At 35.5% G+C, this 25738-nt stretch overlaps 1 protein-coding gene across 1 annotated transcript in view; it reads left to right on the forward strand.

Annotated features, from left to right (window-relative positions):
• Positions 1-25738, forward strand: part of LOC150081733 (uncharacterized) — a 253463-nt gene that overhangs the window by 195967 nt on the left and 31758 nt on the right. The window contains exons 28-34 of the mRNA XM_090378835.1: positions 652-818; positions 5394-5476; positions 7824-7957; positions 8192-8398; positions 15511-15584; positions 24470-24571; positions 25476-25646. Of these exons, the coding sequence (XP_090234961.1) occupies positions 652-818; positions 5394-5476; positions 7824-7957; positions 8192-8398; positions 15511-15584; positions 24470-24571; positions 25476-25646 (938 nt within the window). The remainder of the gene's footprint in view (positions 1-651; positions 819-5393; positions 5477-7823; positions 7958-8191; positions 8399-15510; positions 15585-24469; positions 24572-25475; positions 25647-25738) is intronic.

The raw sequence follows: 25738 nt of genomic DNA on the forward strand, positions 1-25738 counted from the left end.
AACAAATAAATTCCAAAGCATTTATTCGATATCTTTCAGCTTAATATTAAATGTGCCTTCACAGAAGGAACAGTTAGCATTCTTGATTTAGTGAGATCCTGTGAACGCTCGGATGTACATAAGAACTCGTATTGTCATTCAGATTATACCTTTCTGGGCTTCTTGTGTTGTGCCCAGACGTTAACAAAATATTCCAAAGTAGCATTGCCCTGCGCACAAGACATGGATTGTGAAATGATGGTATGAAGGGTACCGTGAAAAATATGACGCAAAAAAAAATTCACACCACCTCTTCCTTATTCAGCAGAGAAAAAATTGGATGCATCTGTCATTACATCCAATGGTAGACCAAAAACTTAGCATTGGATGTAATGAAACTTATTTTGGGGGAGACTGTTTTCGGAATTGTATCGCTTGAAAGAAACTTTCTCCTTTATTGGAGAATTAATTTTCCTTGATGTAAAAATATATATAACGCGTTTGGGAGAAATAGAATTCTCATATTTCATTCGGAAATTGTGCTCTTGCTGTCAGGTTCCTGTTACAGTATTTATTTCTAACTTCGTCTTTTCAATCCATATTGCAATGAAAATTGTATTAAATTTTGCTCATTATTTAAGTATTCCACTTTTTTCTGTTCCACTCACGCAGGTGCCAGAAATCGCAGAAATCATGGACACGTGGTCTCGTTATCCAGGTTACCCTGTCATTTCGGTCAGAAGGGATGCAGCAGATGGAAACGTGTTCTATGCCCGACAACAACGATTTTTCCTTGATGCAAGCTCTGAAAGCAACCCTCTCCAAATAGTCCTCGATGAGTAAGTCGCCGTTACGATTTATCCTTGGAAACTGTTCGCTTTTCTGTAGACTTTTGGCATTGTTATTATCAAATTAATTTTACAATTACGGAATACAGAATGATTAATTTTTGAATATACTGCACATGTAGATGATTTGGATCACACTATCTTTTCCCAATTTATAAACGATCATTTTTTATGCTCTGCGCCACCGAACTATTACAGAATCAGCCATCCTGATATACGTGCGTCTCTTTTCTGATCTAAATGAAATGAAATGTGGCCCGTATAAGTACAGCTTCGCAACCTCTGTGTTGTCCTAAAGACACTATATTAAGAAAAACTGAAGCACCGGCAATCACGAAATCATGTTCATGTTTGCCTGTCCACTACCGGAACAGTTGACTATTTTCCGTGATCTAAGAAAAAGAAAAAATATATATATATCAAAAGGAAACATAATGTAAAAGATTAAGAACACCCACATACATTTTCCTTAGGTTGCACGCGGCGGGAAACCTAAGAAAAATGGATATATGCATATGTCCTGACTGGTACATTGCACATTCTTTTACAATACTTCGTTAGTGAAGATTGTTTCCGTGAGTGCAGTGAAACGACCAACGAATCTTATTTCCTCCTTTTAATACCAGTGGATATGGAATAAACTACGTGAAGCACTAGTTCCATATATAGCGGGATTTTGATGTCAAAATTCTTCTGTAGCTAGCGATCAATATATTTATATAATCAGCCTAAAATTTACAAATTACAATAATCGTAATTAATTTAATCTGTGGAGCCTCAAGTTACGTTAGATTAAGCGCATATAAATTCGAACACTTTGTATCATTTTTATACATATCTGAATCAAAACAAAATAAAAGTGTCAAATTAATTATTAAACACTGTTTTATCACCTGTACATATTTACAGAAACTACTGTCACTCACCTGTACTCTAGTAAAGAATAATAATCAAAATCATAATTAACCGATTGTTAATAGAAAGGAATTTAACAAAGAAATAGGAAATTAGAGAGCGTAACCTCATCCCAACGAGTGCTCCACATCATTTCTCTATAAAGTTGATGCTGTCTGTTTTCAGTCAAAACACTACAGAAGGCAGTCCAACCGGTGAACGCACAAACGTCAAAAATAATGTAAACAGAAGGAAGGATAACTAACCAAAGGGGCGAATTCATCAGGGGATTACTCTTAACTGCAATCCTAAATGGTCGTATTTCCATAGGGAACTGCGGAGAAATAGTCAAATGTTTGCTGGTGATCCTATTCAACCTATGACAGATTGGTCTAAGGAAGGCACGAACTTAAATAAGGTGAGCCATCTACAGCCTAGCATAAGAAAATAAGCTACTAATTATAATAGTTGATGTCAACCGGTGGTGAACCCTCCTAGCCTTCCCTCGTTCTTTATCTATAATATAAGTTGAGGAGTAAGAGGCTGTTATAACTTAGTATAATGAAAGTTATTCCATGAAATGAATTGGCAAAAAGCTAGGTGTTTCATTTAAAGGAGTACAAACTACCATTCGACTATTCAAGGAGACTGGCAGTTTAAAGTACAAACCAGGATGAGGAGGACAGCGCGAAATAAGTTAATGTCGCTAACGTTCAGATGACTAAAACTCATTGCTACAGAAAAAACGTACTTCTTTATTCTTATTACGAAAAAAACGTTTGATCAAAGATACTAACCACACTACTATCCTTTGCTGTCTCAAGTGACTGTTAATGTATTTATTCTTATGTATTTAGATTTATTGATTTATTTAATCTTATGTATTTTCTGATTTTCAATATTGCCGTCTAATTTGTTGTGCGATGTCTGTATTAGTTACCCTCTTAGATAATGTCTGTACAGGGGTGTTAGATAAATCAACTAATAATAATAATAATAGTTTGAGTTCTTTTTTGATCGGCGAATGGGGGAATCCCAGAGCCCGCAACAAAGATACTAGTACTTTTCTGAGATGAGAGTTGATATGATTGGGATCTTCACCAAAACTGAGGAGGGAAGCATTACTGGTCCGTGGGCAGCCAGCCCAAAGCGATTTCTGCCAATTCAGAAAAAGATGTTTTCCATAACTCTTTTCACAAAACTAGTCCTCCCGTTACCACGATGGTTTTATGAACTTCCAAATGTATTTAAGTATTATTCTAGACCAGGTTCTTCTGCCTGTGTTGTTGTTGTTCTTCAGCAGTAAAATGATGTGTCAAGGCACTAGGAAGGATTATGCAGTAATTTGAAGAGTGCTTCAAACCTATGCAATATCTTCTGCAGTCTATAAATTTGAATCCACTAGGGAAGCTATAGAATTATTCAAAAAAGAAACGTCACAGAGCAACAACAAATACTAAAATATAGGAAGCTTGAAGAACAAATTCTCTTTGAAAGGCTAAGGTCACCAAAACTATCCATATACACTTTCAAAATAAACGCCAAGGCTGTTGCTGTTATTATAGCTAAACGAACATCTGCTACCTGTAACTGCATTCATTAACATTTTGGTAGAGCACAAAATATAGCCAAATTGATCACTGATTTAATCTTCAAAGCCAATTCTGATTTAATTCCAGTTGTCACTGATTTAATTTCAGTTTGCTACTAGCTGTTTACTTAACTCCAGTAATTAAAATTGAGAACTAAAGCACCTGTTGTAAGAATATTATTTCATAATATTTTATAATTTGGATACTTGAATGCTTTTGTTTGGCAACGAGAGCACCCTTCATAAAATACCACTAGAATTTGTAATAAAAGTTTAAGCATTATTTAAGATATAAATTAAACGTGGTGTAATCAAATAATTATTTAAAAAATACTGTTATGCCACATTATACGAGTATTAACTGCTACAAACTGCAACAGGCAATGATGAAGAAGTATCAACTGAATGACGGTGACAGTTGACACATCATTAGCATTAAGAAACATCATACATAATGATGTGCCTTATTAGTAGTTTTCTTGTCCAAATCAACAGCTTTAAGTAATTGAGAACAGTAATCTTAATTACGACATCTGCATACGTCCATGCCAAACTAGAGAGACGAGCTGATTGCAAGATGGCAGTAATGTTCTCCGATACGCATTCGGCTATACAGAGTGAATAGCTGCTCTCAATTCACTTTGAAAATCGACGGAAACGCGTACTTCCTAGCCCATTCCACAAGCGCTCTACTGGGTTGAACGACGGCGATAGTTAGTGATGAGAACACGGAATAGTTGCTGTTTATTTCTAGAATAACTTGTTTATTACAAGGTTGGGGGCAGCATATTGTCCTGTTGTAAATAACTGGTAATAGCAGATGGTGGGATCACCATGATGGGAAGAAAATGTTCCGAGACAACGGCTGCAAACTCTAACCAAAATTTCAGATTCCAGAGAGTTCCCAATTAAAAAGATAAAGATATTTTTATGAATTTATTTTCACATAATAATTCATATGCAATGGTTAAGTAACGTTACCAACATATATGAAGTAATCATTAAATATATCAATCATCAACCCAAATCAATTATTCCTTGTTATTAAGGCGCACTACAGCCAATGTAGCTTATGCGTCATTAAAAGTAAAAAAAAAAAAAAAAGTAAAGTGCAGCCATTATCAACCCACTGCAGGATGGAAGCCTCCTCAACAATTCATGCTGAGGGAAAATGGACCATAATCTGCCACGCTGGTCCAGTGCGGGTTGGCAGATCGACCGCACTCAGCAGTCAGGGGCTTGAACCCCGGTCATTAAACACACATACAAACTTTTGTTATTAAATTTTCATCGAATCACGTCCATTGCCTGGGATATGTCCTTCGCTCGATCTTCTCTATGAAATCTACACAGAAGTCGCGTTGAATATCCAGCATACTACAAATTTTTGAGTATTTTAGAATATTCGTCGAAGCAAAATATCATCAGGCATCAGCATTTTGTGTCTGCAAATTGCGAACATTTTATGGTCGCTTTAGAAGTTTTCGGGAGAAAAAAATATATAAGTTTAAGAGAGTGAAGCACCATGCAATCGTCGCAGAAAAGCTGCAAACTTAGTCATGGGTGTGAAGAAAAAAAAAAAAAAAGAAAAAACAACGTTCCACTTATCGCACTGGGATTGTAGAGCTATCCAGTGACTGTTATCAAAACCAGACGTTTTCTACGCTGGTGAAAGAGCAATAACGCTGTCCTATTAGCGAGAGGGCATGAATGACATGAGGAACTATTACAGATTTTTTCATAACATGGCTGAGTCAATTGGTCTCTGGCAAGGGTAGCGTGGGTTTTATTTATTTATTTTTTTCCGGAAACTCGAATTTTTCATCCAGCAAACAGCGAATCAACCACAGAGCACACGCAATTTACAGATATTATATACACGCAATACGGTCTAAGTTGCTGATGCGCCTAAAAGAGATAAAAGAACGTTATTTCTTAATAGTAACGCGGGCTTGAACCACAGTCACTCAAACCGTGTGTACTTCAGTATACCCTCGCGCTTGATAGACTTTTCACTGTGAATTTTAAACGAAAAACTACCCCTTTCAATTAGTTATGTGTATTTTTTCCCTTTCTTTCAGAACAGACTGGAAGGTACCACTCAGTTACATCGGTGCTAACAGTTTCACTCCATCAATAAAATGGCTTCTGACATCTGATGAAGGTGCGTAAACATAATTTTATTTCTGTCTTTTGCACTCCAAGGAAAACAGATATGGTCTCACTTTTGTCAACGCATTAAATTTTAATCTAAAAGTAGGGAGTTGTTTGTTTTTAATAAAGTATTTTTTTTTCTAGATGGGATACACTGAGTGGTCATTTTATTAGGTAGATCTATTGTTCACATGAAAAGGAGTGTTTCTTCAGTAACAACATCAGTGTTCATGACATGCAGTATAAAGCATGTGAGAAGATACAGAGTGATGCTCTAGAAGTACCACTAAGAGTGAGAATTGACAAAACGAAAAATTTTAGTAACTTTGAACGTGTGATAATTGTTGAATCATTACATGAGATACTCATACCCGTCAGAAGCGTTGGTATGAGTATCTCGATAAATGCAATTTTGCTAGGGTTTCCATGTTCGACTGAATCGGGTATATCGATATTGGTCCAATAACAGAGTAACATCTAGCCAATGTAGGAGAAGAAACGTAAAGAATAGAAACCAATTAGAGGGCAAGAGAAGCAGGAATCCGTATGGATTTAACCATATTTCAGTTCTCGTAAAGGATTATCAATCAGAAAAAAAAGTCTGCTCAAATAAAGAGACCTTCAAATTATTATGGTATTACTGTACTCATTGTTTATACCTATTTTATGTGATTCAATATCGTGAGACACGAAATCAAAATACTATCAAGAACAAATCACAATAAATAGTTTCATCTGTAAAGCAAGTTGTTCGTAAGAGCAGTACCTGCTTTTCTTTCCCAGTATGTGCTGACTGAATTTGTTAGCACGTACTGGAAAAGAAAAACCCTTAAAAGAGGGACATCCGACAAAATGTTACGGATCCTTTGCTTTTGAATATATTGACCTCATTTTTCATTAGTCAAGTTGAATGTTGAGTGGTCACTTTATTAATTTCACCTAACCAGCGTACAAGTTAGTGCAATTGAATCATTTCTGTACGTAGCCAACTCCTTAAGTAGTTAGGTGTAATCTAAATAACGCCGAACCAATAATGAGTATATCACCCCACACATGGTGTTGAAATAATGATGCGGGGGTGCTTATCCATGTTAACTAAATTGCTCCCACAGTTGTTGTAAATTCGATTGTTGCCGACCTGTATTCTGAAGAGCTCATTCCACCTCATCCCACATCTGCTCAACTCGATTGACATCTGATGAGTGGGTAAGCCATCACAGTAGGCTGAATTCATTCTGACATTTCTATAACCAGTTTTGTACAATTGTAGCCTTGTCTGCACATTATCTTGTTGGAAGAATCCATTTGTATATGGATAGATTGCAGCCATTAGAATAGGTGCGTGGTCAGAAACAATTTCTATTTATGGAACTAAACGTTGCTTCACTTAAAGCTGCCGCTAGTTCGTTCTATACGTGAATTAGGACTAATTATTTTTGGCTTTTAGTTGTTGTTTCAAAACCTCCCATAGGTTTTTAACTGAAATTCGATCGCCGTTGACTGGGCTCTGGATGGAAATGGTAAGTTTACCACATTCTCCTCAAACCACTGTTGCATAGACCGTGCTTTATGACACGGAACAGTGTCTTAAAGAAGATCAGTGCAACAATGCTTTCGTTTACTGCATCAGGATGGCCAGTGGATGCAATCTTGTGTAACATGTTCGGGCTATGAACGGCTAGGCGACCATGTTAGCCCATTTTTATGGAGTTTTTCTGTAATGGTCTAGGTCCTACACTCATCCAGTCAGATCATCAAGGGTGCCTTTACAATTTGCTTTTACACTGTCTGTTTCAGCTGTGGATGTAAAATGTATCTGGATTGTGATAACTGCCGCATCATCTTCTGGTTTTCATTGGGTTCGGTGTTTTCAATAATTTCTTTTGAATGTTTATGTTATCTGGCGAATGGGCATGTCGCTATATAACAACCTACTATCGCACTTCTTTTGAAGGGAAGTAGGTCATTATGTTCAATCTAAATGTCACGGTGTGTGTGTTTCTTTTATAACCTACTTTTAACTGGCACTCCCATCTAGTTGTCATGTGACATGAAATTTGCCATTCCTTCAGACTAGTAAGATGTTTAAATACATGTTTGGCAGTTAGTGTTCATATTAATGGGTTGTTGAACGACTAGACATTGGCTAGGTTAACCCTTACCTCACTATAAAACGGAGCGTTCTGCATTTCCATAGAAACACTTTCACGAGACCGCTAACAGTTTTTTTACGTTTATATTTATAAAACATAGTTTTTCTATCAGGATCAAAACATTTGATTTTAAAATCTTTGTAATATCTTATTATTATCTCCACTAAAACATTTTGCGTTTTCTGTTTACTATCTTCTACACAGTCTCTTTCCGGATGAATCTACCTGATCCTACAAGTTGGGTAAAATTTAATGTCAACAACACAGGTTATTATTTGGTAAACTACAGCTCAGACGACTGGGACCGCCTAATAAATGTCCTGCTTCAAGATCATAAGGTAAGCTACGCCCAGTTACACTAGTCTGTGGTTCGCCTTAATCAAATAAATATATTCAGTATGCGCCAGTTGATGTAATACGGCAATGTTTGCTTCAGTAAACGTTTTAAATGGTTGCATAAAATTGTACTTTAAATTATTAATAGGCTTTCCAGTTGGATTACTTTCTTAAAATAAAAATAAATGCATAATTAATATATACATATTTATACATATTTATCCTTTTCATTTCAGATTTTAAGTCCTGCTGACAGGGCAAACCTGATGAATGATGCATTCATGTTAGCAAGAGCAGGCTACATCACATACGATATTCCTCTTGACATGACAATCTACCTAAATCAAGAGCGCCATCTGGTTCCCTGGAAAAGGGCCCAAAAATCGTTGCATTACATTAATCGACTTTTGCTGGAAAGTACTGAAGCTCACGAATTGATGCAGGTATAGTACTGGCGGGAATGTCAAGTATATAATTTAAGACAAAGCTTGTTGACATCTTAAAATTATAAATATTTTTCCAGCAGGCTTTCACTTTACCCATTGAGTTCACGTTAGCGCTAGTCGTTAACAAACTGCTTCAAATTTTCATTTCATTACACTGCTCAACACGTAAAATGTTACAAAAACGAAAATACCCAATCTTGACTACTAATGTCATGCTGCTGAACATGAAAATCACATTAAAATGTGCCGATTGGCTCTTGTTTTCGAATTACAATTGGAATCTCATATTTATGCCTTTCGAAGTGCCCATGATATGGAGAGAGCCAACATATCACGTCACAGACTGTTACTTCTGTATGGTGTGTCCTATTAGAAAAGGGATGGCAATGAAGAAAAAAGTGGACGGTGACGTACCCAAATATACCATCTGCAATTCGACCCGTGTCTCACGGTGAAGTACTACCTATTCCTGAACCACCCATTTTTTTTTTTTTTTTTTTATACACCTTGATGAAGATGAAGACACTGATGAACATCAACTTGATATACACGAGGAAGTACAGCAGCCGTCTAAGTCAAGGGATCCACTATTTTGTCGAAACCTTCTGAACCACATAAGATCACAGAAAGTGAGCTTAATGGCCTCATTAGGGATCTCGAACTGCCGAAGAATAAGGCAAAGCTCTTGGCCTCCAGGCTACAACAGTGGAATGTTTTAGATCATTCTTTGGAAATGAAAACATTTCGTACTCGATATAAATACTATGATAAATTCTATCAAACGAAAGGTGAACTCATTACTTGTAAGGATGTTGATGATGCTCTAATGATCCCATTTTTAATACAGGTATGTTCGTAGCCACATTTTAGTGCCATATAAATAAAAAATATCTTTATAAATATAAAAACTATTTTTTGATAAACAAGAGCCAATCTGTCATTTTATGCACTATTTCCGTGTTCAGCACCCCAAATTCTATAAAGTAAACTTACTTTCATGCCCGTAACAAGATATGACCCAAAATTTGTTGTTCAGTGGTAGAGGGAGGGAGGATTTTCTTCCCACCAGAGTCATAACTATAGTTATTTAGTCTTGTGTATTTATTTATTTTTTGTTTAACTAACCCCCCACGCATCGGTAGATAATGCAGTTTTCTTAATTCTCTCATAGATGGAAAATATTTTGTACTGGCACTTTGACTTCTGACAAGATTCCCATATTGAGGCAGATAACCAATGTTCCTGATGGAATACTTTTGGGACTTTCACACTCACACAGCGACACACACATCTTCGCGCGCGCGCGCGCGCGCGCGCGTGTGTGTGTGTGTGTCTGGCAAGCGGTGCTTGCTAATTTGTGAAAAATCAGTCAGGAATGGACTTCTTTAATAATTCAATGGTTATGTGAAAAAATGACAATTGATATCTTCATTCTGTTTTGCAATTTCATACTTATTATCAGTACATCTTCGTCCTCCGCAGCTGCTTAGTCGGCACGATATATCACCGTCATCATCTGCTGCCTCTCTTATGGAAGGGTTTACGGTCGATTCCACAACTGGAGGAATTCCTGAAGTCCTCTTTATTCGACGTCGTAATTGGCCGTTCTCAGGAAAAGGAAGTAATGTTTTTCCAGTGACTCGTTCCGGAGTTTTCCGCATGTCCACACACACACACACGCACAATATTGATATGGGCGATAAACGTCATCGAAATAATAATTTGAATTTGCTAGAGCTTGTCTGCACTGTGAAATTACAAATTTTTTTGTAAAAGATGTGGATTAATAAATTACAGAAATTTAAAAGGCCACAAAAATATAGCGAATTAAATAATAGTTCTCTGCATTTTATCTCTCATTAGAAATTATTAAAATTATTATTTGTTGTAAAGGGATAAAAGGTATCCTAAAATAAATGCGTTTCTCTTTATATGAGAAGATAAAGGAAACAGCATGTCCTTGAAGAACTGTAGGTAGAAAAAACTACTTATTTTCCCATTCAAGTTTTTACTGATTGGTTTGTTTTAAAAAAAAATACATCTTAGGAGGGTTTGAACTCAACTCTACAGCAAATAAATAATTTATATGTTAAAGCTTTTTAATGTAATGTCCTGAAGTTTTCCGACTCGCATGCCATTTTTATTAAATTAAAAGAAAAAAGTATCTTCTGGGGAGCCAGCTGGATATACGATTGAGATCTAAATTAAACACTGGGCTACTGAATTTAGCCATTTCATTTATTCTTGGGGAAAATGTATTAATAGTGAAACAAAAATTATAACATCCTCTGTGCGATAATAACTGGGCCACGCAGGAGTCCAGTTATATGAAAACTAGTGAATATACAGTATAAGAGGAATTCACAGGAACTAGCAAAGAGAAATTAAAAATGAAGGAATAACAAATACGCATCGCTTGACAGGTCATACGGGAAAATATTTAATCCTGATGACTCACTGATTGGTGACTAGTAGTTGTTACTTGTTTGTAACAACTACTAGTCACCTTTTTATGCTTTTTTTTTAAAATCCGTTTATATTGTTGCTTCACTTTGTGTAAGCTGAGAGGGTCCATGAGACTACGCGATATCGTTCACTTTATTCCACTGTGTCCAGCCAAGATCATCGCAGTTAACACAAAATTTCATCATAATGGAATATTTCCCACTATCCAAAAGTTTCTCCAGGTTCACCATTTGTCTATGGGTATTTTCATGGAAAATAAGAGAAATTCCGGTAGAGTTCGTGGCTATGATCAGAAAATTCCAGTGTATTTGCGTTCCAAGAAGGTTTCGCATTAGAATCTTACGTTATTACTAAAAAGGGACAGATTATTATTTTGATATCTGTTGTGAATCCTGGTGGTAAAATTAACGCTTCAACAGGAGGGGAAAAGCCAGAGATGGTTATTTTACAATTCTACAAAAAGGGAAGAGGGGTAGATTGACATAATTGGACGACTTCTGTGCCACGATTGACATCAGCCAGAATATTACGGTGGTTCATGGTTCTTCCCTAATGAATTTAGCAGGCACCAACTGGGCAGTGACATTCCTTAGTAAAATTACACTTTACGGTCATACTTTACAAAAATATAACCTTCATTTCTATGTTTACTAATTAATATCAGTTAGAACCCATAAGAAAACACGATCGCTGTAAAAGATAGGCACAGGAAGCGACGTACTGCCATTGTTTTGTATTTCAGTTGTGTAAACTTTTTATGCAGTGAATGGCGTAAGACCTTGAGAGAAAAAAAAAAGTATGAATAATTTTATGTTATTTCATATTTATAATATTATTCAGACAGGAAATTTATTACTATTTTTCATTGATATACGTTCATTTCAAAGTTTTTTTTCGTAAATATTGTATATAACCCCAGGGGCTCACATCTGGTGAGTATAGACTCGGCATGCCCATGGTCCTGAGCTAGATATCGTCATTCTTCTCTTTCTTGGTGATTCCTTCCTTCCTCTCTCTCTCTCTCTCTCTCTCTCAGGGTAACTCGGAAATGTATTTTTTTGGCTGGTGCAGCAAAAGCCTCAGGCTTACTTGCACTATACGGCTAATAATAATAATAATAATAATATTTAAGAAATATTGCATATATTACTATAATTTCATTGTTATATTTCTTTAACGCTCAAAATCGATGCGAGGTGGAATTGCAGAAATTTATTTCTTTATTTTAACATATAATATACACAACAGGCATGCGTCCAGTTAAAGTGCATAACAGAGCAGAAAAAAGATCACAGAACGAACATTGTACAAAACATAAAAATAAATTGTACAATGAAAGTTCTTCAAACGGATAACGTCCAATTGCAGGAAATAAAAAAAGGTATTCATGGCATCAAGTCCAGTGCCACGAAGAAAATCGCAGAGAGCAGGTAGCTGCAAAAGACATCATCACATGCACGCAAATTAATGAGGACATCTTTAACCCAGACCTAATCCATCAGCCAGTCAACCTACTGCAAATAGTTCTGTGAAACTCTGTCCTATTCACAGCCATATCCAGATCAAACTTTGTAATGAGTGCCAAAATTCTTTTGAAGAATGAGTTCCTGGATATCTCTAATCTAGAGTTACCGATGTGGAATGTAGTTTTCTGTCTAGTAGCCACCGCTGGAGCATGAAGATCAATATGGCATAGAAGATCCGGTAGGTAGATCGAACGAGTGAAGATATGGTACAACAATTTTAAATCGAGAACAGTTCGCAGAGTTTCCAAAGATTGAAGCTTGAAGTAGGAACAGAGATTCGGGTAGAAGATTCTGTGGTAAAACATGGGATTACGTCTGGAAAGATAGTGGATGAATTTCATCTGCAGCGATTCTATTTGATGTATCAAGTATGAATAGTATAGATTCCATATAGGAGAAGCAAACTTCAGTATAGGGAGTACAATTGTTTTGAATAGAAGCACAGAGAACTAAGGATCTTGAAATCTGTACAGTTTAATGAAGTCAGTTTGTTTTTTTCGCTTGGTTTAATATATTTCTAACATGTTTATCAAACCCACATCCAGCTGTAAAAATAACTCCCAGATCTTTAACTTCAGAAACTCTGGAAATCGGCATCTCCTTGATATAATATTGGTTAATTAAAATCTTAGTTTTCATCGAAGCTGTAAATGAAATAGAGCTGCATTTCCTATGATTAACCTCTAGACCAATCAAAGCAACCCAATTAGCGAAAGAGTTGAGAGCACTCCGAAGGTTAATTGCATCAACTTGACCGTTGATACATGAATACTGTTGACACATGATGGTTTCACATCATCGGCAAACAATATCTTAAGACCACCTCTCTCAACAAATTCCGGTAGATCATTGACAAAGATGGTGAATAAAAGAGGCCCAAGAGATGATCCCCGTGGTACTCCTCCCAATGGAAAAATTTTCTTTGAGATCTCCTGTTTGATGATCACCCTATGTTTTCGATATGAAATATAACTCATCAACCAGAACAGTAGAGGGTCAAGTATTCCAAAGTGTTTACTGTGGTTTGGTAAAATAATATGGTAAAATAAAGTTTAATAGACACTAAAAAACGAATTTGGAAAAAAAAAAAGGTTATTTTTAATAATAAATTCCTTCCGGTCATTTCGATGGCATTTATTGTCACATGATACTAAATGCGAATTACTAATGCATTTTTTCTACTTTCAATTTTCTGGTTCAGATGCAGAATTAGTCCCTCTGGAGGGAGGGTCTGATAGTCCCACCCTCTCCAAGAAACTTGGATTTTTTTTATTCACAGGAAGAGGAAAGTCAACACATATGCAATTATACATATACTTGGATTTCGGGAAACGTACCAACTGTGTGGTACTACACTTAAGGTGGTAGAAAATGAAAAATACCTGGGAGTAATTGTGCAGTCAGATATGAAGTTTTCTGAGCAATACAGACAGGCTGCCAGGGCAGGTCATGGGGTTTTGTCAATGATATATAGGAATTTTGCTAGCAGGGAAAAGGAGGTGATGGTCCCTCTATAAGGCAATGGTCAGGCCACGCCTTGAATACTGCGTACAGGTCTGGAGGCCTCATTTTAGGAAGGATGTAGATTTGCTTGAGCGTGTACAGAGAAGGGCAACAAGATCGGTGAGGGGAATGAAGGGATCCTCTTACCAAGAGAGGCTTAAGTTCTGCAAATTGCAGCGGCTGGAGACTAGGCACCTGCGAGGTGATCTGATTGAGGTGTATAAGGCTTTGAATGGGTTGAACACGCCGAATTCTGATGGGATTCTTCCACTTGTTCAGATTACGAACCTAAGGGGGCATAAATTCAAATTGAGGAAAGACAGATGTAGAATAGATGTGCGAAAATTTGCCTTTAGCCAGCGGATGGTTAATTGCTGGAACAAACTTCCATCTGTCGTTGTGGAAGTTGATAGGTTAAATAAATTTAAGGAGGAACTGGACAAACATTTAGAGGGAATTGTTTTGTAAATTTATTATTATTTTTTTAGCTGATGCTGCATAAGCTCATACACTTGCTTTCTTGCATCACATGTTACTACTACATGCGTAGAATCACATATGTGGAACTGTAAAAACAACAGATTATCTACAAATGAGATTATAAAGGGTTTTGTTCTCACCCTGGAGTTTGTTCATGGGTAGTAGCGCTGCTACTTTTGTTACGGGATGATTTATATAGAAATATTTTAATTCTTCATTCACTATATATTAAAACAAATTTCTACAGATACCTTCCTTTTCTGTACTACTCGTAATTGTTCATTCTTATTGATCCACTGTGTCGTAAATGTTTCAAGACGTGACAATTAATTAAAAATAGCTAATGATGATCGTGTCAGCATTACCTGAAGGAGAGACCTAGAGACAGTAAGAGATACTATTGAGTCCTGCTGTCATGGGCCTGCTACATGGCAAAAAAATCAAGACGATGATTCGAGTTAGAGTTAGAAATATAGTAAAGAAACAGAGAAAAAAGTGTATATAGAAGAAAAAGCAAGGATCTTATGAAGCTTGTACAAGCTACGTAGATGTGGAAAGCTGATCGAACAAGAATTGTCAAAATTAGAGTTCGTTCCCTTCAAATGAGAAATAAAACTTCATATCATAAAAATGGGGTTAGTAAAATAACCTAAAAAGGATATATAAAAAAATAAAAGGCCATTCAACATAGATCAATGAAGCTTATGGACTCAGTCGTTAATTTTTTTTATTTTTTTATCTTTGAGGGACAAAATTCACTAGTTTTGTGTGGTGGTACACATGTATGTGATTTATTTAACAAGTTTTCGTTTTAAACTTTTCAGGTAATGACTGAAATTACTTTTATAACGCTATTCAACTCTTCCCGCAAATACATGCGGCCAGAGTTAAATAGCATTCTAGAAGACAGTCATCAAACCTTAAGTTGGACTAAAAATTATATTGCCAACTACTGTATTTAATAATTTTTGCATTTCACTTTGTAATTGTATGCCTTTTTAAATATACTTCTACTAATTACTGAAATTTCATTTTCAGGTTAATTATTCTAATTTTAACTGTTGAATTGACAAAAATATTTATTTTTTGAGAATTCGATGTTCTCAAATTGTTCTCATTATTTATTTTTTAAAGAAATACGTGAAGTCGCTCACTGAAGAAATATACTTCAATCTAACATGGAATGATGAGGGCGATTTCTTGAAAAGGTGAGGCTGGAACTTACAATAATAGACATATTTTGAAGTGTTGAATTGTTTTTATCTCGTATTTATTCCTTATTTACTCACATTCATAACGTAAGATAAATAAGAAGAATAACAATGTATGGAAAAGCATTTATGCTTTTGACTATGCATCCGGGCAAGTCGGTCTGTTATGGCGCATGGAGCACATCATATTCATTCCATGCTCCTTTATTATTTTATCACTCATGTATATTCCTTGCATAAATAGACAGCTAAGTCACGTTCGCATTATGTGTGATGTGTTGTTTTAGTTATTTAGTTGTATTAACCGTCGAGTACTAATTTTCTTTTAAAACGAACTAATGCTGAAATGTCTGAAATTTCATCCAGCGTATCGTTTTGTTGGTAATGTCCAAAGTTTTAGACCCGATAATCACTAAACATATTTATGATCTCATCACCAGTAGAGTGACTGATGATCTCATCATCAGCATGTTAATTATTTGGTTGGCACCACACTTAAAATGTGGTATTGAAAGAACAAGACCGTTAGGTAATTGTACAGTCCAACTTGAAGTTCTATCAATAGTGTAGACGAGCTGCTAGGGCAACTCATGGGGGGTCTGTCACTGATATACACAGAATTTGCTAGCAGGGATAAGGAAGAAGATTATCCCATTGTATAAGGCAATGGTCAGGCCACATCTTAAGTACTGCATTCTGATTAAGATGTTTAAGGCTTTGAATGGCTTGAGCAAACACAATGCCGATACGATTTTTCTTCTTGCCCTCAGACTATGCACATGTGAGGGGGCATGAATTAAAGTTGAGGAAGGATGGTGGCAAAATAGATGTGTGGACGTTTTCATTTAGCCAGTGGGTGGTTGATTGCTTGTTTAAACAAGCTTCCAACTGTTGTTGCAGAAGTGGACAGTTTGAATAAATTCAAGCAAGAACTAGACAAACGATTGGAGAGGATGGATAGGTGAAATGGAATTTTTTTTTCGCTGATGATGTATAAGCTTGTTTCTTGCATCACTACTACTACTAATAATAATTTATATATCCCAATTTTATATTAAACTTTTTTGAGAGATAACAGCAAAAGTGGGGAATACAAGCCCAATGCTTTTTAGGGGGTGTGCCCTTAGAAAAGATAAGAATAACAATAAAAAATATACAGTTCTGAAATTATACAGGTAATGTTCAACAGATAAATAAATTTGAATTTTTTGTACATTGCTTTACAGAAGACCTCTTAAACAATCACTACTTATAATTGCATTGCAAATATATTTACAATTAGAATTATGGAAAAAAATTGATGGGATGTTTGCACATAAATTTACAAACTATTTTCCAACTGCTTCCTTTAACATTTGTACATTATTTTCATATTGGTAATGATTTCCTCTATGTTTGTAAAATCCAAGAGTTGAGTGGAAGGTAATTTGAATCAGACATCCCTGGTGATGTGTTCATCAGTAGTTTCTTGAATCGGTTTAGTGAAGTGGCATTTTTGATTTTTACAGGAAGATTGTTCCATATTTAGCGCCTCTGTATTTTATATTTTTCTGACCTATGGCTTTTCTGAAAAGCGAAACCTTTAGGTTTGCTTCATTTCTTAGATTGCGCGATATTCCTTCTTGTTTTATCGTTATGAAAAAGTATCTGAAGACAGACGGGGGAAGTCTTGTGTCTTCAAAGCATTGTAAACAAAGACCTCTTCGGTTTCTAATGTGAATCTAATCCAAAATTAATAAGAAATAAAAGAGATAGGTTGGTAATCGCTCTATCTATGCTATTACTTTCTATTTTGGGAATGCCTAATTTTATTCTTAAGAATCATAAATCTCTTTCCAACGCCTAAACTACAATAAATGTGGTAATGGTCGCATCCTGACTGATAGGATTAGTACTGAAACTATTTTACCTCATTTATTTTTTTATGGAAAATCATTATACGTGTGATCTTATAATCACAAGATTTAGGAAATTACTCTCAAGAAATGTAATATTCAATAATGGAATTATGTAAATAATTAATTAGTTAATGTACTACTAGCCACTTTAAATTGTACGAATGAGGAGTTTCCCCTAGGATGTACCAAAAATTGATAGCTATATTTCAGGAGGTTATAAAATTATATGATTTCGAGTCGAAATGAACACGTATTACAATATCGAGCGCGACAGAGCTGTCATTAGTTAAATTAGTATTAGCATCAGCGAATAAATGAATAAATAAACTAAATGCTGTCCAAAACAGTTGCCAGCATATTCAATATACAGTATAGTGTATTTCAAAACAGACTTTTCCTTTCGAGTAACTTCAACTTTCTATTATTAACTTCTCATGATTAAAATCCAGGGTTCTTCCCCTTGTCTACTACTTTTCGTGTTAGTATTAATGACGTAAGCAAGCTAACTTATTCTGTCTCTGAAAAAAAAAAAACAGAAGAAAGAAGAAAACCTCAATTTTTCTCATAATCAAAACGAACAATTTTGCTGAATTCATGCGAATTTCACGGGTTTTTTTTTAGTACAAACCATGGGCGTACTGTTTAGTATTCCCAACTATTTAACGAACATGAGATACAGGTTCATTAATACATTTCCAACTCAAACTGACATAATAAGCACTTCCTGAAATTTGATGGTACACTTTGCATATTTAAATCATGCATAGGAACAGGTACCGACACAAGTTAAAATGAATTCATTTATTCATAATATGAGTGACATCAATGCCGCTAATGGCTTAAACTAGCAGAAACGGATATTATAGTAGGCAGACAAAGTTTGCAAATAATATTATAGTAACCAGCCAGAAAGTCTCTTGAAATTTGAATCTGGGACAGAGCGTGTGAGCGGCAGGAACAACAGTCTGAGGATGTTGCCAACATAACACCGTGCTTGTCATAATGCTGTACCAACCGTACAGTTACTCCCAATTCGGACACGATACAGAGCTTCTTAATGCAAGTAAATAGTTCGAATCTGGAGATCCTGTAGAGAAGGATACTGTTTATTCTACACTCTGTCAGAAAAGATATGCGCTGTCAGTTCTCAAGTTCGAAATAGAGTTTGTTAACACGGAAGCGACTGCGTCTAGTCGGGAAGCTCTCTTCAATTCTGATGTACATAACGTCTTCGAACAAGTGTCGAAGGCATTGTGCCTTATCAAAGTATTCGTTCTCACAAATAAGGTGACCAGTCTGGAGTTGCTGCTCTGACTCTCCTATAAAGAGAAATTTTTACTTTTTTATAACTAAACAACACTCCACATTTTCAAACACATAATTATACTCCCAGGATAGGAATGGTTTCAATGAGGAATTTATTTATCTTCATAAATAAACTGTCTAAAAAGCCAACCACATAAAAGGAATAAACTTTTTCGAGTGTATAATGTTTACTCCATACTGCGTTAACCGAGTTGTGAAAGCATTGCCTTAGTTGTGCCTGAATATTCACATTTTTATATGGCGCAGATGCTATTGTTTGGCTGGTGTTGCCTTCCTATAATAAATTTAAAAAGCGTGATTCCCAATAAGATTGATCAACAAGGTCTGAATATATCCAAGTTGATGGTTTTGAAAATTTCTTGCTCGTAGTAAGGCAAGAATGGAACCGAGGAAACAGTAAAAATTTAAAAATTATATTGTCAGAACTGATGGATTTATTGCTTCCAGAGCCATTTTAATGCACACGTTCTGGAAAAAAATTTATCTTAAGACTATGCCACCATGAGATTATACTCACGGTGGTTTAGATGTTTAGGAGCACAACAGCTACTTGGGTCAAATTGTGGATATTCCGATACTGTAAGCGTCTAGGTGTTATTTTATTTGACATCAGAGAAGACGATACAGATGTATTTTTTTTTTTTTAGATAGTCAAGAAGTTCTTCTAGGTTTGCATTATTTCCTATGATATTAGAAAGTGATAAAGGTTCGTGGAGTCGTACAAAAGAATGGAGGTTACTGTTTCTAATATGCGAATTCCAAAGAATGTGTTTGTAAGTTGGTATGAATGTTGTTGTATGGTTTTAGGAGCATCGGCGACTTTCTGTTTTGCTGGAAGTAACAACCGACTTACCTGGTGAAAAAACCATGCTACCTTCGCCTGAGATCGACTATCTCAGCCACGATGTGAAAAAGGCCCGTAAAAATTCCTCCCGTAATCGACGGGACTGGAACTGAGGTCTTTTCCACCCGGTGTGGGGGAAGACGAGGATCCTACCAACTGGGCTGCCCATGAGAGTAGTTGGTATAAACCGTGCATACACAGAGGTTTAGCCCCAAGTTCTGCACACAGTTCTGTAGTAGAAATGCTGCATTCGGGAGGCAGTGTGGTGATTACGGAAGGAAAAAAAAAAGCTGCACTGAAATACTGATCTCTTTTGGAACCCTCTGTGTGTATTTAGTAATAACAGTTTTATGAAGCAGTGGATTGTTATTTTGTGTAGCCTTTCCTCATTTTAAGGGGTTAGGTTGCACACTGGGTTGGAGAGAGAGAGAGAGAGAGAGCCCATGGAAAAATGATAGACTAGATAGAGGTAGCTAATTTAGAAAGATGAAGCTGCTAGTTTTCGAACAAAGAGTGAAGAAGTGTATCAGTTGGTTGATTTGTTTATGGATTGAATTCAATAAAGATCTTCCCCAGAGAGATAACTCAAAAATTGATGAGTGAGTCGACTTTTTAATTTTAATCGCATAGTTCAAAAGAAGAGTTTGGTGTCAGAGAGAGAGAAAGAGGAAGTGATCTTCCGCTTTCTACTGTTCAAAGTTTCTATGCTGAAGTTCAGCTTAGAGACTTTGAATAGGAGATATGTGGTAGGCTCCTATAGCAATGCATAAGAACAATGTAATAGATGGAATCCAATCACTTTGTGGTACTGGCTTTGGTAGAGTTACAGACTGGAGATTGATAATCTAGTCGTGAGGGTACTGTAGTGATGACGCCAACATAAATATATTGGGTGTAAAGTAGCGTGTAGCGTGTAATGGGTGAAGGCATGGTTTAGTATAGCTTAATTAATTTATTTTAATGTACTTAGACATAAGATGTATATAGAATTAGTTAATATAGGCACATGTATGTATTCAATGCATATAATAATAATGCATATAGTAATACAATTTTTTGTGTGCGTTAATTTTATCTTTTTTTATTTATTAATTTCTTTATTTTATTCTGTACAGTACTGCATGTTTTCCGAAATTATATCACGTTAATTCTGGCCCGTAAGAAGTCGCCCTTTACGTCCAAAACCTTATCGGCCACACTACAAGTGTATATAGTACCAATTGTATAGTACAAAGTGTATATACTACAAGTGTATATAGTACCGAGTACCAATTGTATAGTACAAAGTGTATATACTACAAGTGTATATAGTACCGAGTACCAATTGTATAGTACAAAGTGTATATACTACAAGTGTATATAGTACCGAGTACCAATTTTATGTTCTTCAGTCATATACTGTTCACTTTCTTACAACTAAAATTTTCCGCCCTCTGGGCTATTAGTGTAATACGAGGGTAGGAGTGTCTATTTCTATCCTAATTAATTACCTAATTTCGCCTCCTGTTAGGTAAGCAGCCGTACCTAACAGCCTTTAACCACAAAACACAAAATATAAAATTATAGAGGTTACACTAACAAGCTCTATCATTGCAGCCAACCGCAAGATAGGCAAGTAGTTTCTCGCAAATACAGAAACCCTTCTAATAACACAACACATACGCGTTCGAAGTTCTTTGATATACAGTGAAACTTCCCTTTAACGGACAGCCATGGGGAACGAAAATGTGTCCGTTAGAGAGAAGTGTCCGCTAACAAGAAGTCTGAGGGAGAAAAAAAAAAGAAAGAAAGAAAAATCGTTAAACGTTTAATGTAAAATTAAATTAAAATATATACAGATTTTGAACAAATTTTTGTAAATAATATACAATTACATACACAAGAGATAAAGAAAAATCGTTAAACGTTTAATGTAAAATTAAATTAAATTATATACAGATTTTGCACAATATTTTTGTAAATAATATACATACAATTGTGCTATGCATATTATGACTTTATCTTATGAAAAATACATACAGTAATCACTTATTTTCTTCTGCACCTTCTTCCGGCTGATAATTTTGTTTTCAACATTTGTTTGGAGTGAAGAAACCATCGAAAGTCCTTCAGTATCTTCTTCAGCGGCGAAAAACATTTTTAAACGATTGATTTGTATGAGCGCTTCTATTTTCATCGGTGGTTCATCGTTAATATGTTCTTCGACAGAATGACCTTCCATTTCTTCATCCTCATGAGGAACTCTTGAAAAATATCGATGATGTTGTTGATATCTATAGCACCATCTTCTGTAGTGAGGTTCGAGTCTATATCTTTGTAGCCAGGGTCACTTGTAGCGGAAGTATCGTACATTATCAATAGATGTTGAAGTTCTTGTTCTTCTTGGTGCTCCACATTGACGTTCACAACTTCAATTTTTGCGTTTGAGAAGCCAGACTTTACAAAACAGTTCACGACAGTTTGTTTTCTAATTGCGTTTACTGAAGAGGAAACCCATTGAATCGCAACTAGGATGCTGATTTTCTTTGCAAGGTCACTCGCACATGTTACATCGTTCATGTTTGCAATGAGATGTCTTAAAACACGTTTTCTGTAGTGAAGTTTAAAATGTTTTATTATCCCTTTATCCAAGGGCTGACACTCTGCAGATGTGTTTGGTGGCAGAAAAACGATTTGAATGTTGGACTATTCAATGTGCGGGTGAGATGCAGCATTATCCATGAAAAGAATAATTTTTCTGTTTTGACGAATCATGTTTTGGTTAAAGTGACTTATCCATTCGCTGATGATATCTCGTGTCATCCACGCTTTTTTATTAGACTTCCAGTCAACATTCAAAAGATTCAACTTTTTGCCCTTGAAACAACGAGGATTTTGTGGTTTTTCTATAACAAGAGGTTGTTCAAAGTCTCCCACCATATTTGAACAAAATAGTACAGTCAAGCGTTCTTTAGAAATTTTTCCGCCCTGGCACTTTTCGTTTTTTAGACTCTGTTTTTTCAGGAAGAGCTTTAAAAACAACCCTGTTTCGTCACAGTTGTAAATATCCTTAGCTTCAAAATCACGACATAAATCTTCCAATTTGACGGTCCACTCTGTTACAACCCCAGTATCAACAGATCCACCTTCACCACTTACGGTTTTCCAAGAAATTTTATGCCGAGTTTTGAACTTGTCTAGCCATCCCACAGAGGCTTTGAACTCATTTACTCCCATAGATTTCGGAACCTCCAAAGCCTTTTCCCTAATAATAGGCCCATTAATGGAAATTTTTTTAGCACGTTCGCTACAAAACCACTCATACGTAACATTGTCAATTTGAAGTCCAACAGTTTTCGGGAATGATTTTTGAACTTGATCGTTTCCGTGTTGCCAAAATTGTTTGAGCAGTTCATTTTTTTCTCTTTAGGATGTCGCTTACCTGCGTCTTCCCGATTTTGAATTTTGCAGCGAGAGTGCGAACACTATATTTTTGCCGATCATACGCATTAATGAGTTCAACTTTATCTTTTAAAGTTAAATGTTTACGAGAAGACATTGTGCACTTCACACGACACTGAACAAAACTGGAGACTGAAAAGACGAAAGGCCGACCAAATTCCAGAAAATCGGAAATAGAAAATAAACACACGATTGAGACAATACGTGGAAGAAAGGTTCCTAGAAAAGGCCCGTCAGCTCTCCCGCAGTCCGTTATGGGGAGATCAAATTAAGTGCTAATCTAAACGAAACAGTGCAGATTGCCTGTCCGCGTCCGTTACAGAGAATGTCCACTAGACAGAAGCTGAAAACACGTTAAAACCAATGGAGGTGAGTTGGGCAATTTGAAAATGTCCGTTGTAGAGAGATGTCCGTTAGGAGAAGTTTCACTGTAGTCAAAGAATGCTTATTTTAGAACCGGCTTATGATGCAGATTACGCTTTATATCGAAATGGATGGCAACAGCTATTTTGAGTAGATAAAAGAAAACTATCGTTTGCATCTAGGATGTAAATAAAATTACATCCTAGGTTGTAATTTTATTTACAGCACCTTCTTGTTGTCGTTGAGGTTCAATCGCTCTCAAGTGTTGCAAATGAAAACGTTTGCTAAAATCATGTGCATGCAGGATTGTGGAAATGCGTAGAACGTTACGCATTACTAAGTTAATTTTTATAATAAAGAGTGGTGGCACTTAAAACCGAATTTATGAATTACACCTTCTTCCTGAACGAAATTGTAAGATAGAAAACGCTGGACACAAACCTGAAAGGATCTACATATATTTTAAGCAGATAGGGATAAGTTTAGAGAAATGGCACACTTAAATTCCTTTTAATCTCTAGTTAGGTGTTCTTTACTGATGTAGGTTTTTCGAATCCGGACTTCCATTTGTACCATGAGCCTAATCAAACAGCCAACGCTATCTGATTCTAATAATTTAATGAACACTAGTCTAATCGTAATAGAGCACCATTTATTTTTTCGAATAGGAATACTGAAAAAAAAAAAAGATTTATCATAAATTAAAGTTTTTAAAATCGAAACATTAATGAATAGTCCAATTCTAACATTAAATTCAAAAACATTTCAGCACGAATATCAAAATGTCTAGGCGATAAATATCCAAAACCTCAAAATAAGCGAGAGAAGTAGCATTTTAAATGGTATAAGCTTTGTATTTGTTTATTTCCTCAGATTGTTGTTGTTTTCCTTTATATAATTGGAATTCAATAAATTCAATATTCATTATGGAAAACATAAATATTTAATTGTATACTGTACTTATTAATAAGAATGCAACAAGACTAACAACAGTTATTTTACTTTTCCAGGCAACTTCGAGTTACCATAATTGAGTTAGCATGCGCTAATAAAGATAGCAACTGTCTAGATGAAGTGTCAATTTCTCTCACAAGATGGATGGAGGGAGAAGTGTATGTTTTGAGCATTTTCAAAAGCCTAAAACTACTCATTTAAATTTCTATCTCTAAATACTCCAACAATTTAGAGCACATTTAAAATGAATTTTTGGTTATACGAATGCGCTGTATAGTATCACAAAAAGCCCTCGCTAGGTATTTAAATAACTTGTTATTTCAATAGTTTACTATTTTGAATACAGATATTAATTGTGAAAGCGCAATATTATTATTGTAAGCCCACATAATGAACAAAGAAATAGTGATGTACGTTTAACCATCAATTTACACTCTGAAATCTGGAGATTATTCAGTTAAAATTATCGAATGGATTCATTTTCCGTATTGAAAATATTGAAATATAAACTATGTTCCTTTTCCTACTGTGTTAGGAAATATATTATCATGCGCTAAAAAAATCGAGAGGGGCAGTAATCCTCGAAATAGCTATATAGATGGCGGCATGCATTCACAGATAAATATCAATATTCTTCCTGTTTAGTGTTTAGTCTGATGCCGTTGTAAGCAAGAAGAACACAGGCATTATTTAAACATTAATAAAGAGCTATTTATGTACTTAAAGACAGGATGGACTATACAGAAATAAGTCATAAGGACAACCGAAGAAATACCCCTTTGTAATTTGAATAACTGATATCAACTAACTGACTCAGCACGTATAAGTTGAGTTCTTTTAGCTATTTTCAATAATATCAAATAACATCGATAATAAAACTATTTTATTACACAACATAGATTCTACAACTGATTTCATACCATATATTAAAGGTGCTTTTGTGCAGTAGTAGATATCTTACATTATTGTAAGATATCATCTACTGTTATTCAGTGAATGAGATTATTAACAGGCAAAGATCTGTAATGCCATTCACTAATGCCATTTGTCATTTTACTTCAGGATTCCTCCTAACTTCCGAAGCATCGTTTACCGATATGGAATGCTAAATGGAGGAAACGAAACCTGTTGGAATTACATGTGGAATCGATATTGGCAAGAGACATGGCCCCATGAGAAACGACGACTTCTCTCTGGTCTTTCCTTCACATCTAATGAATCCATTATAAACAGGTTTGTGTGTGTATATATATATATATATATATATATATATATATATATTTATTTATTTATTTATTTATGATCCGTATTTAGTTCCAAGCATA

Source organism: Mastigoproctus giganteus, chromosome 8 (assembly GCF_048544385.1).
Source record: "Mastigoproctus giganteus isolate SK-2022 chromosome 8, ASM4854438v1, whole genome shotgun sequence".
NCBI classification, from domain to species: Eukaryota; Metazoa; Arthropoda; class Arachnida; order Uropygi; family Thelyphonidae; genus Mastigoproctus; species Mastigoproctus giganteus.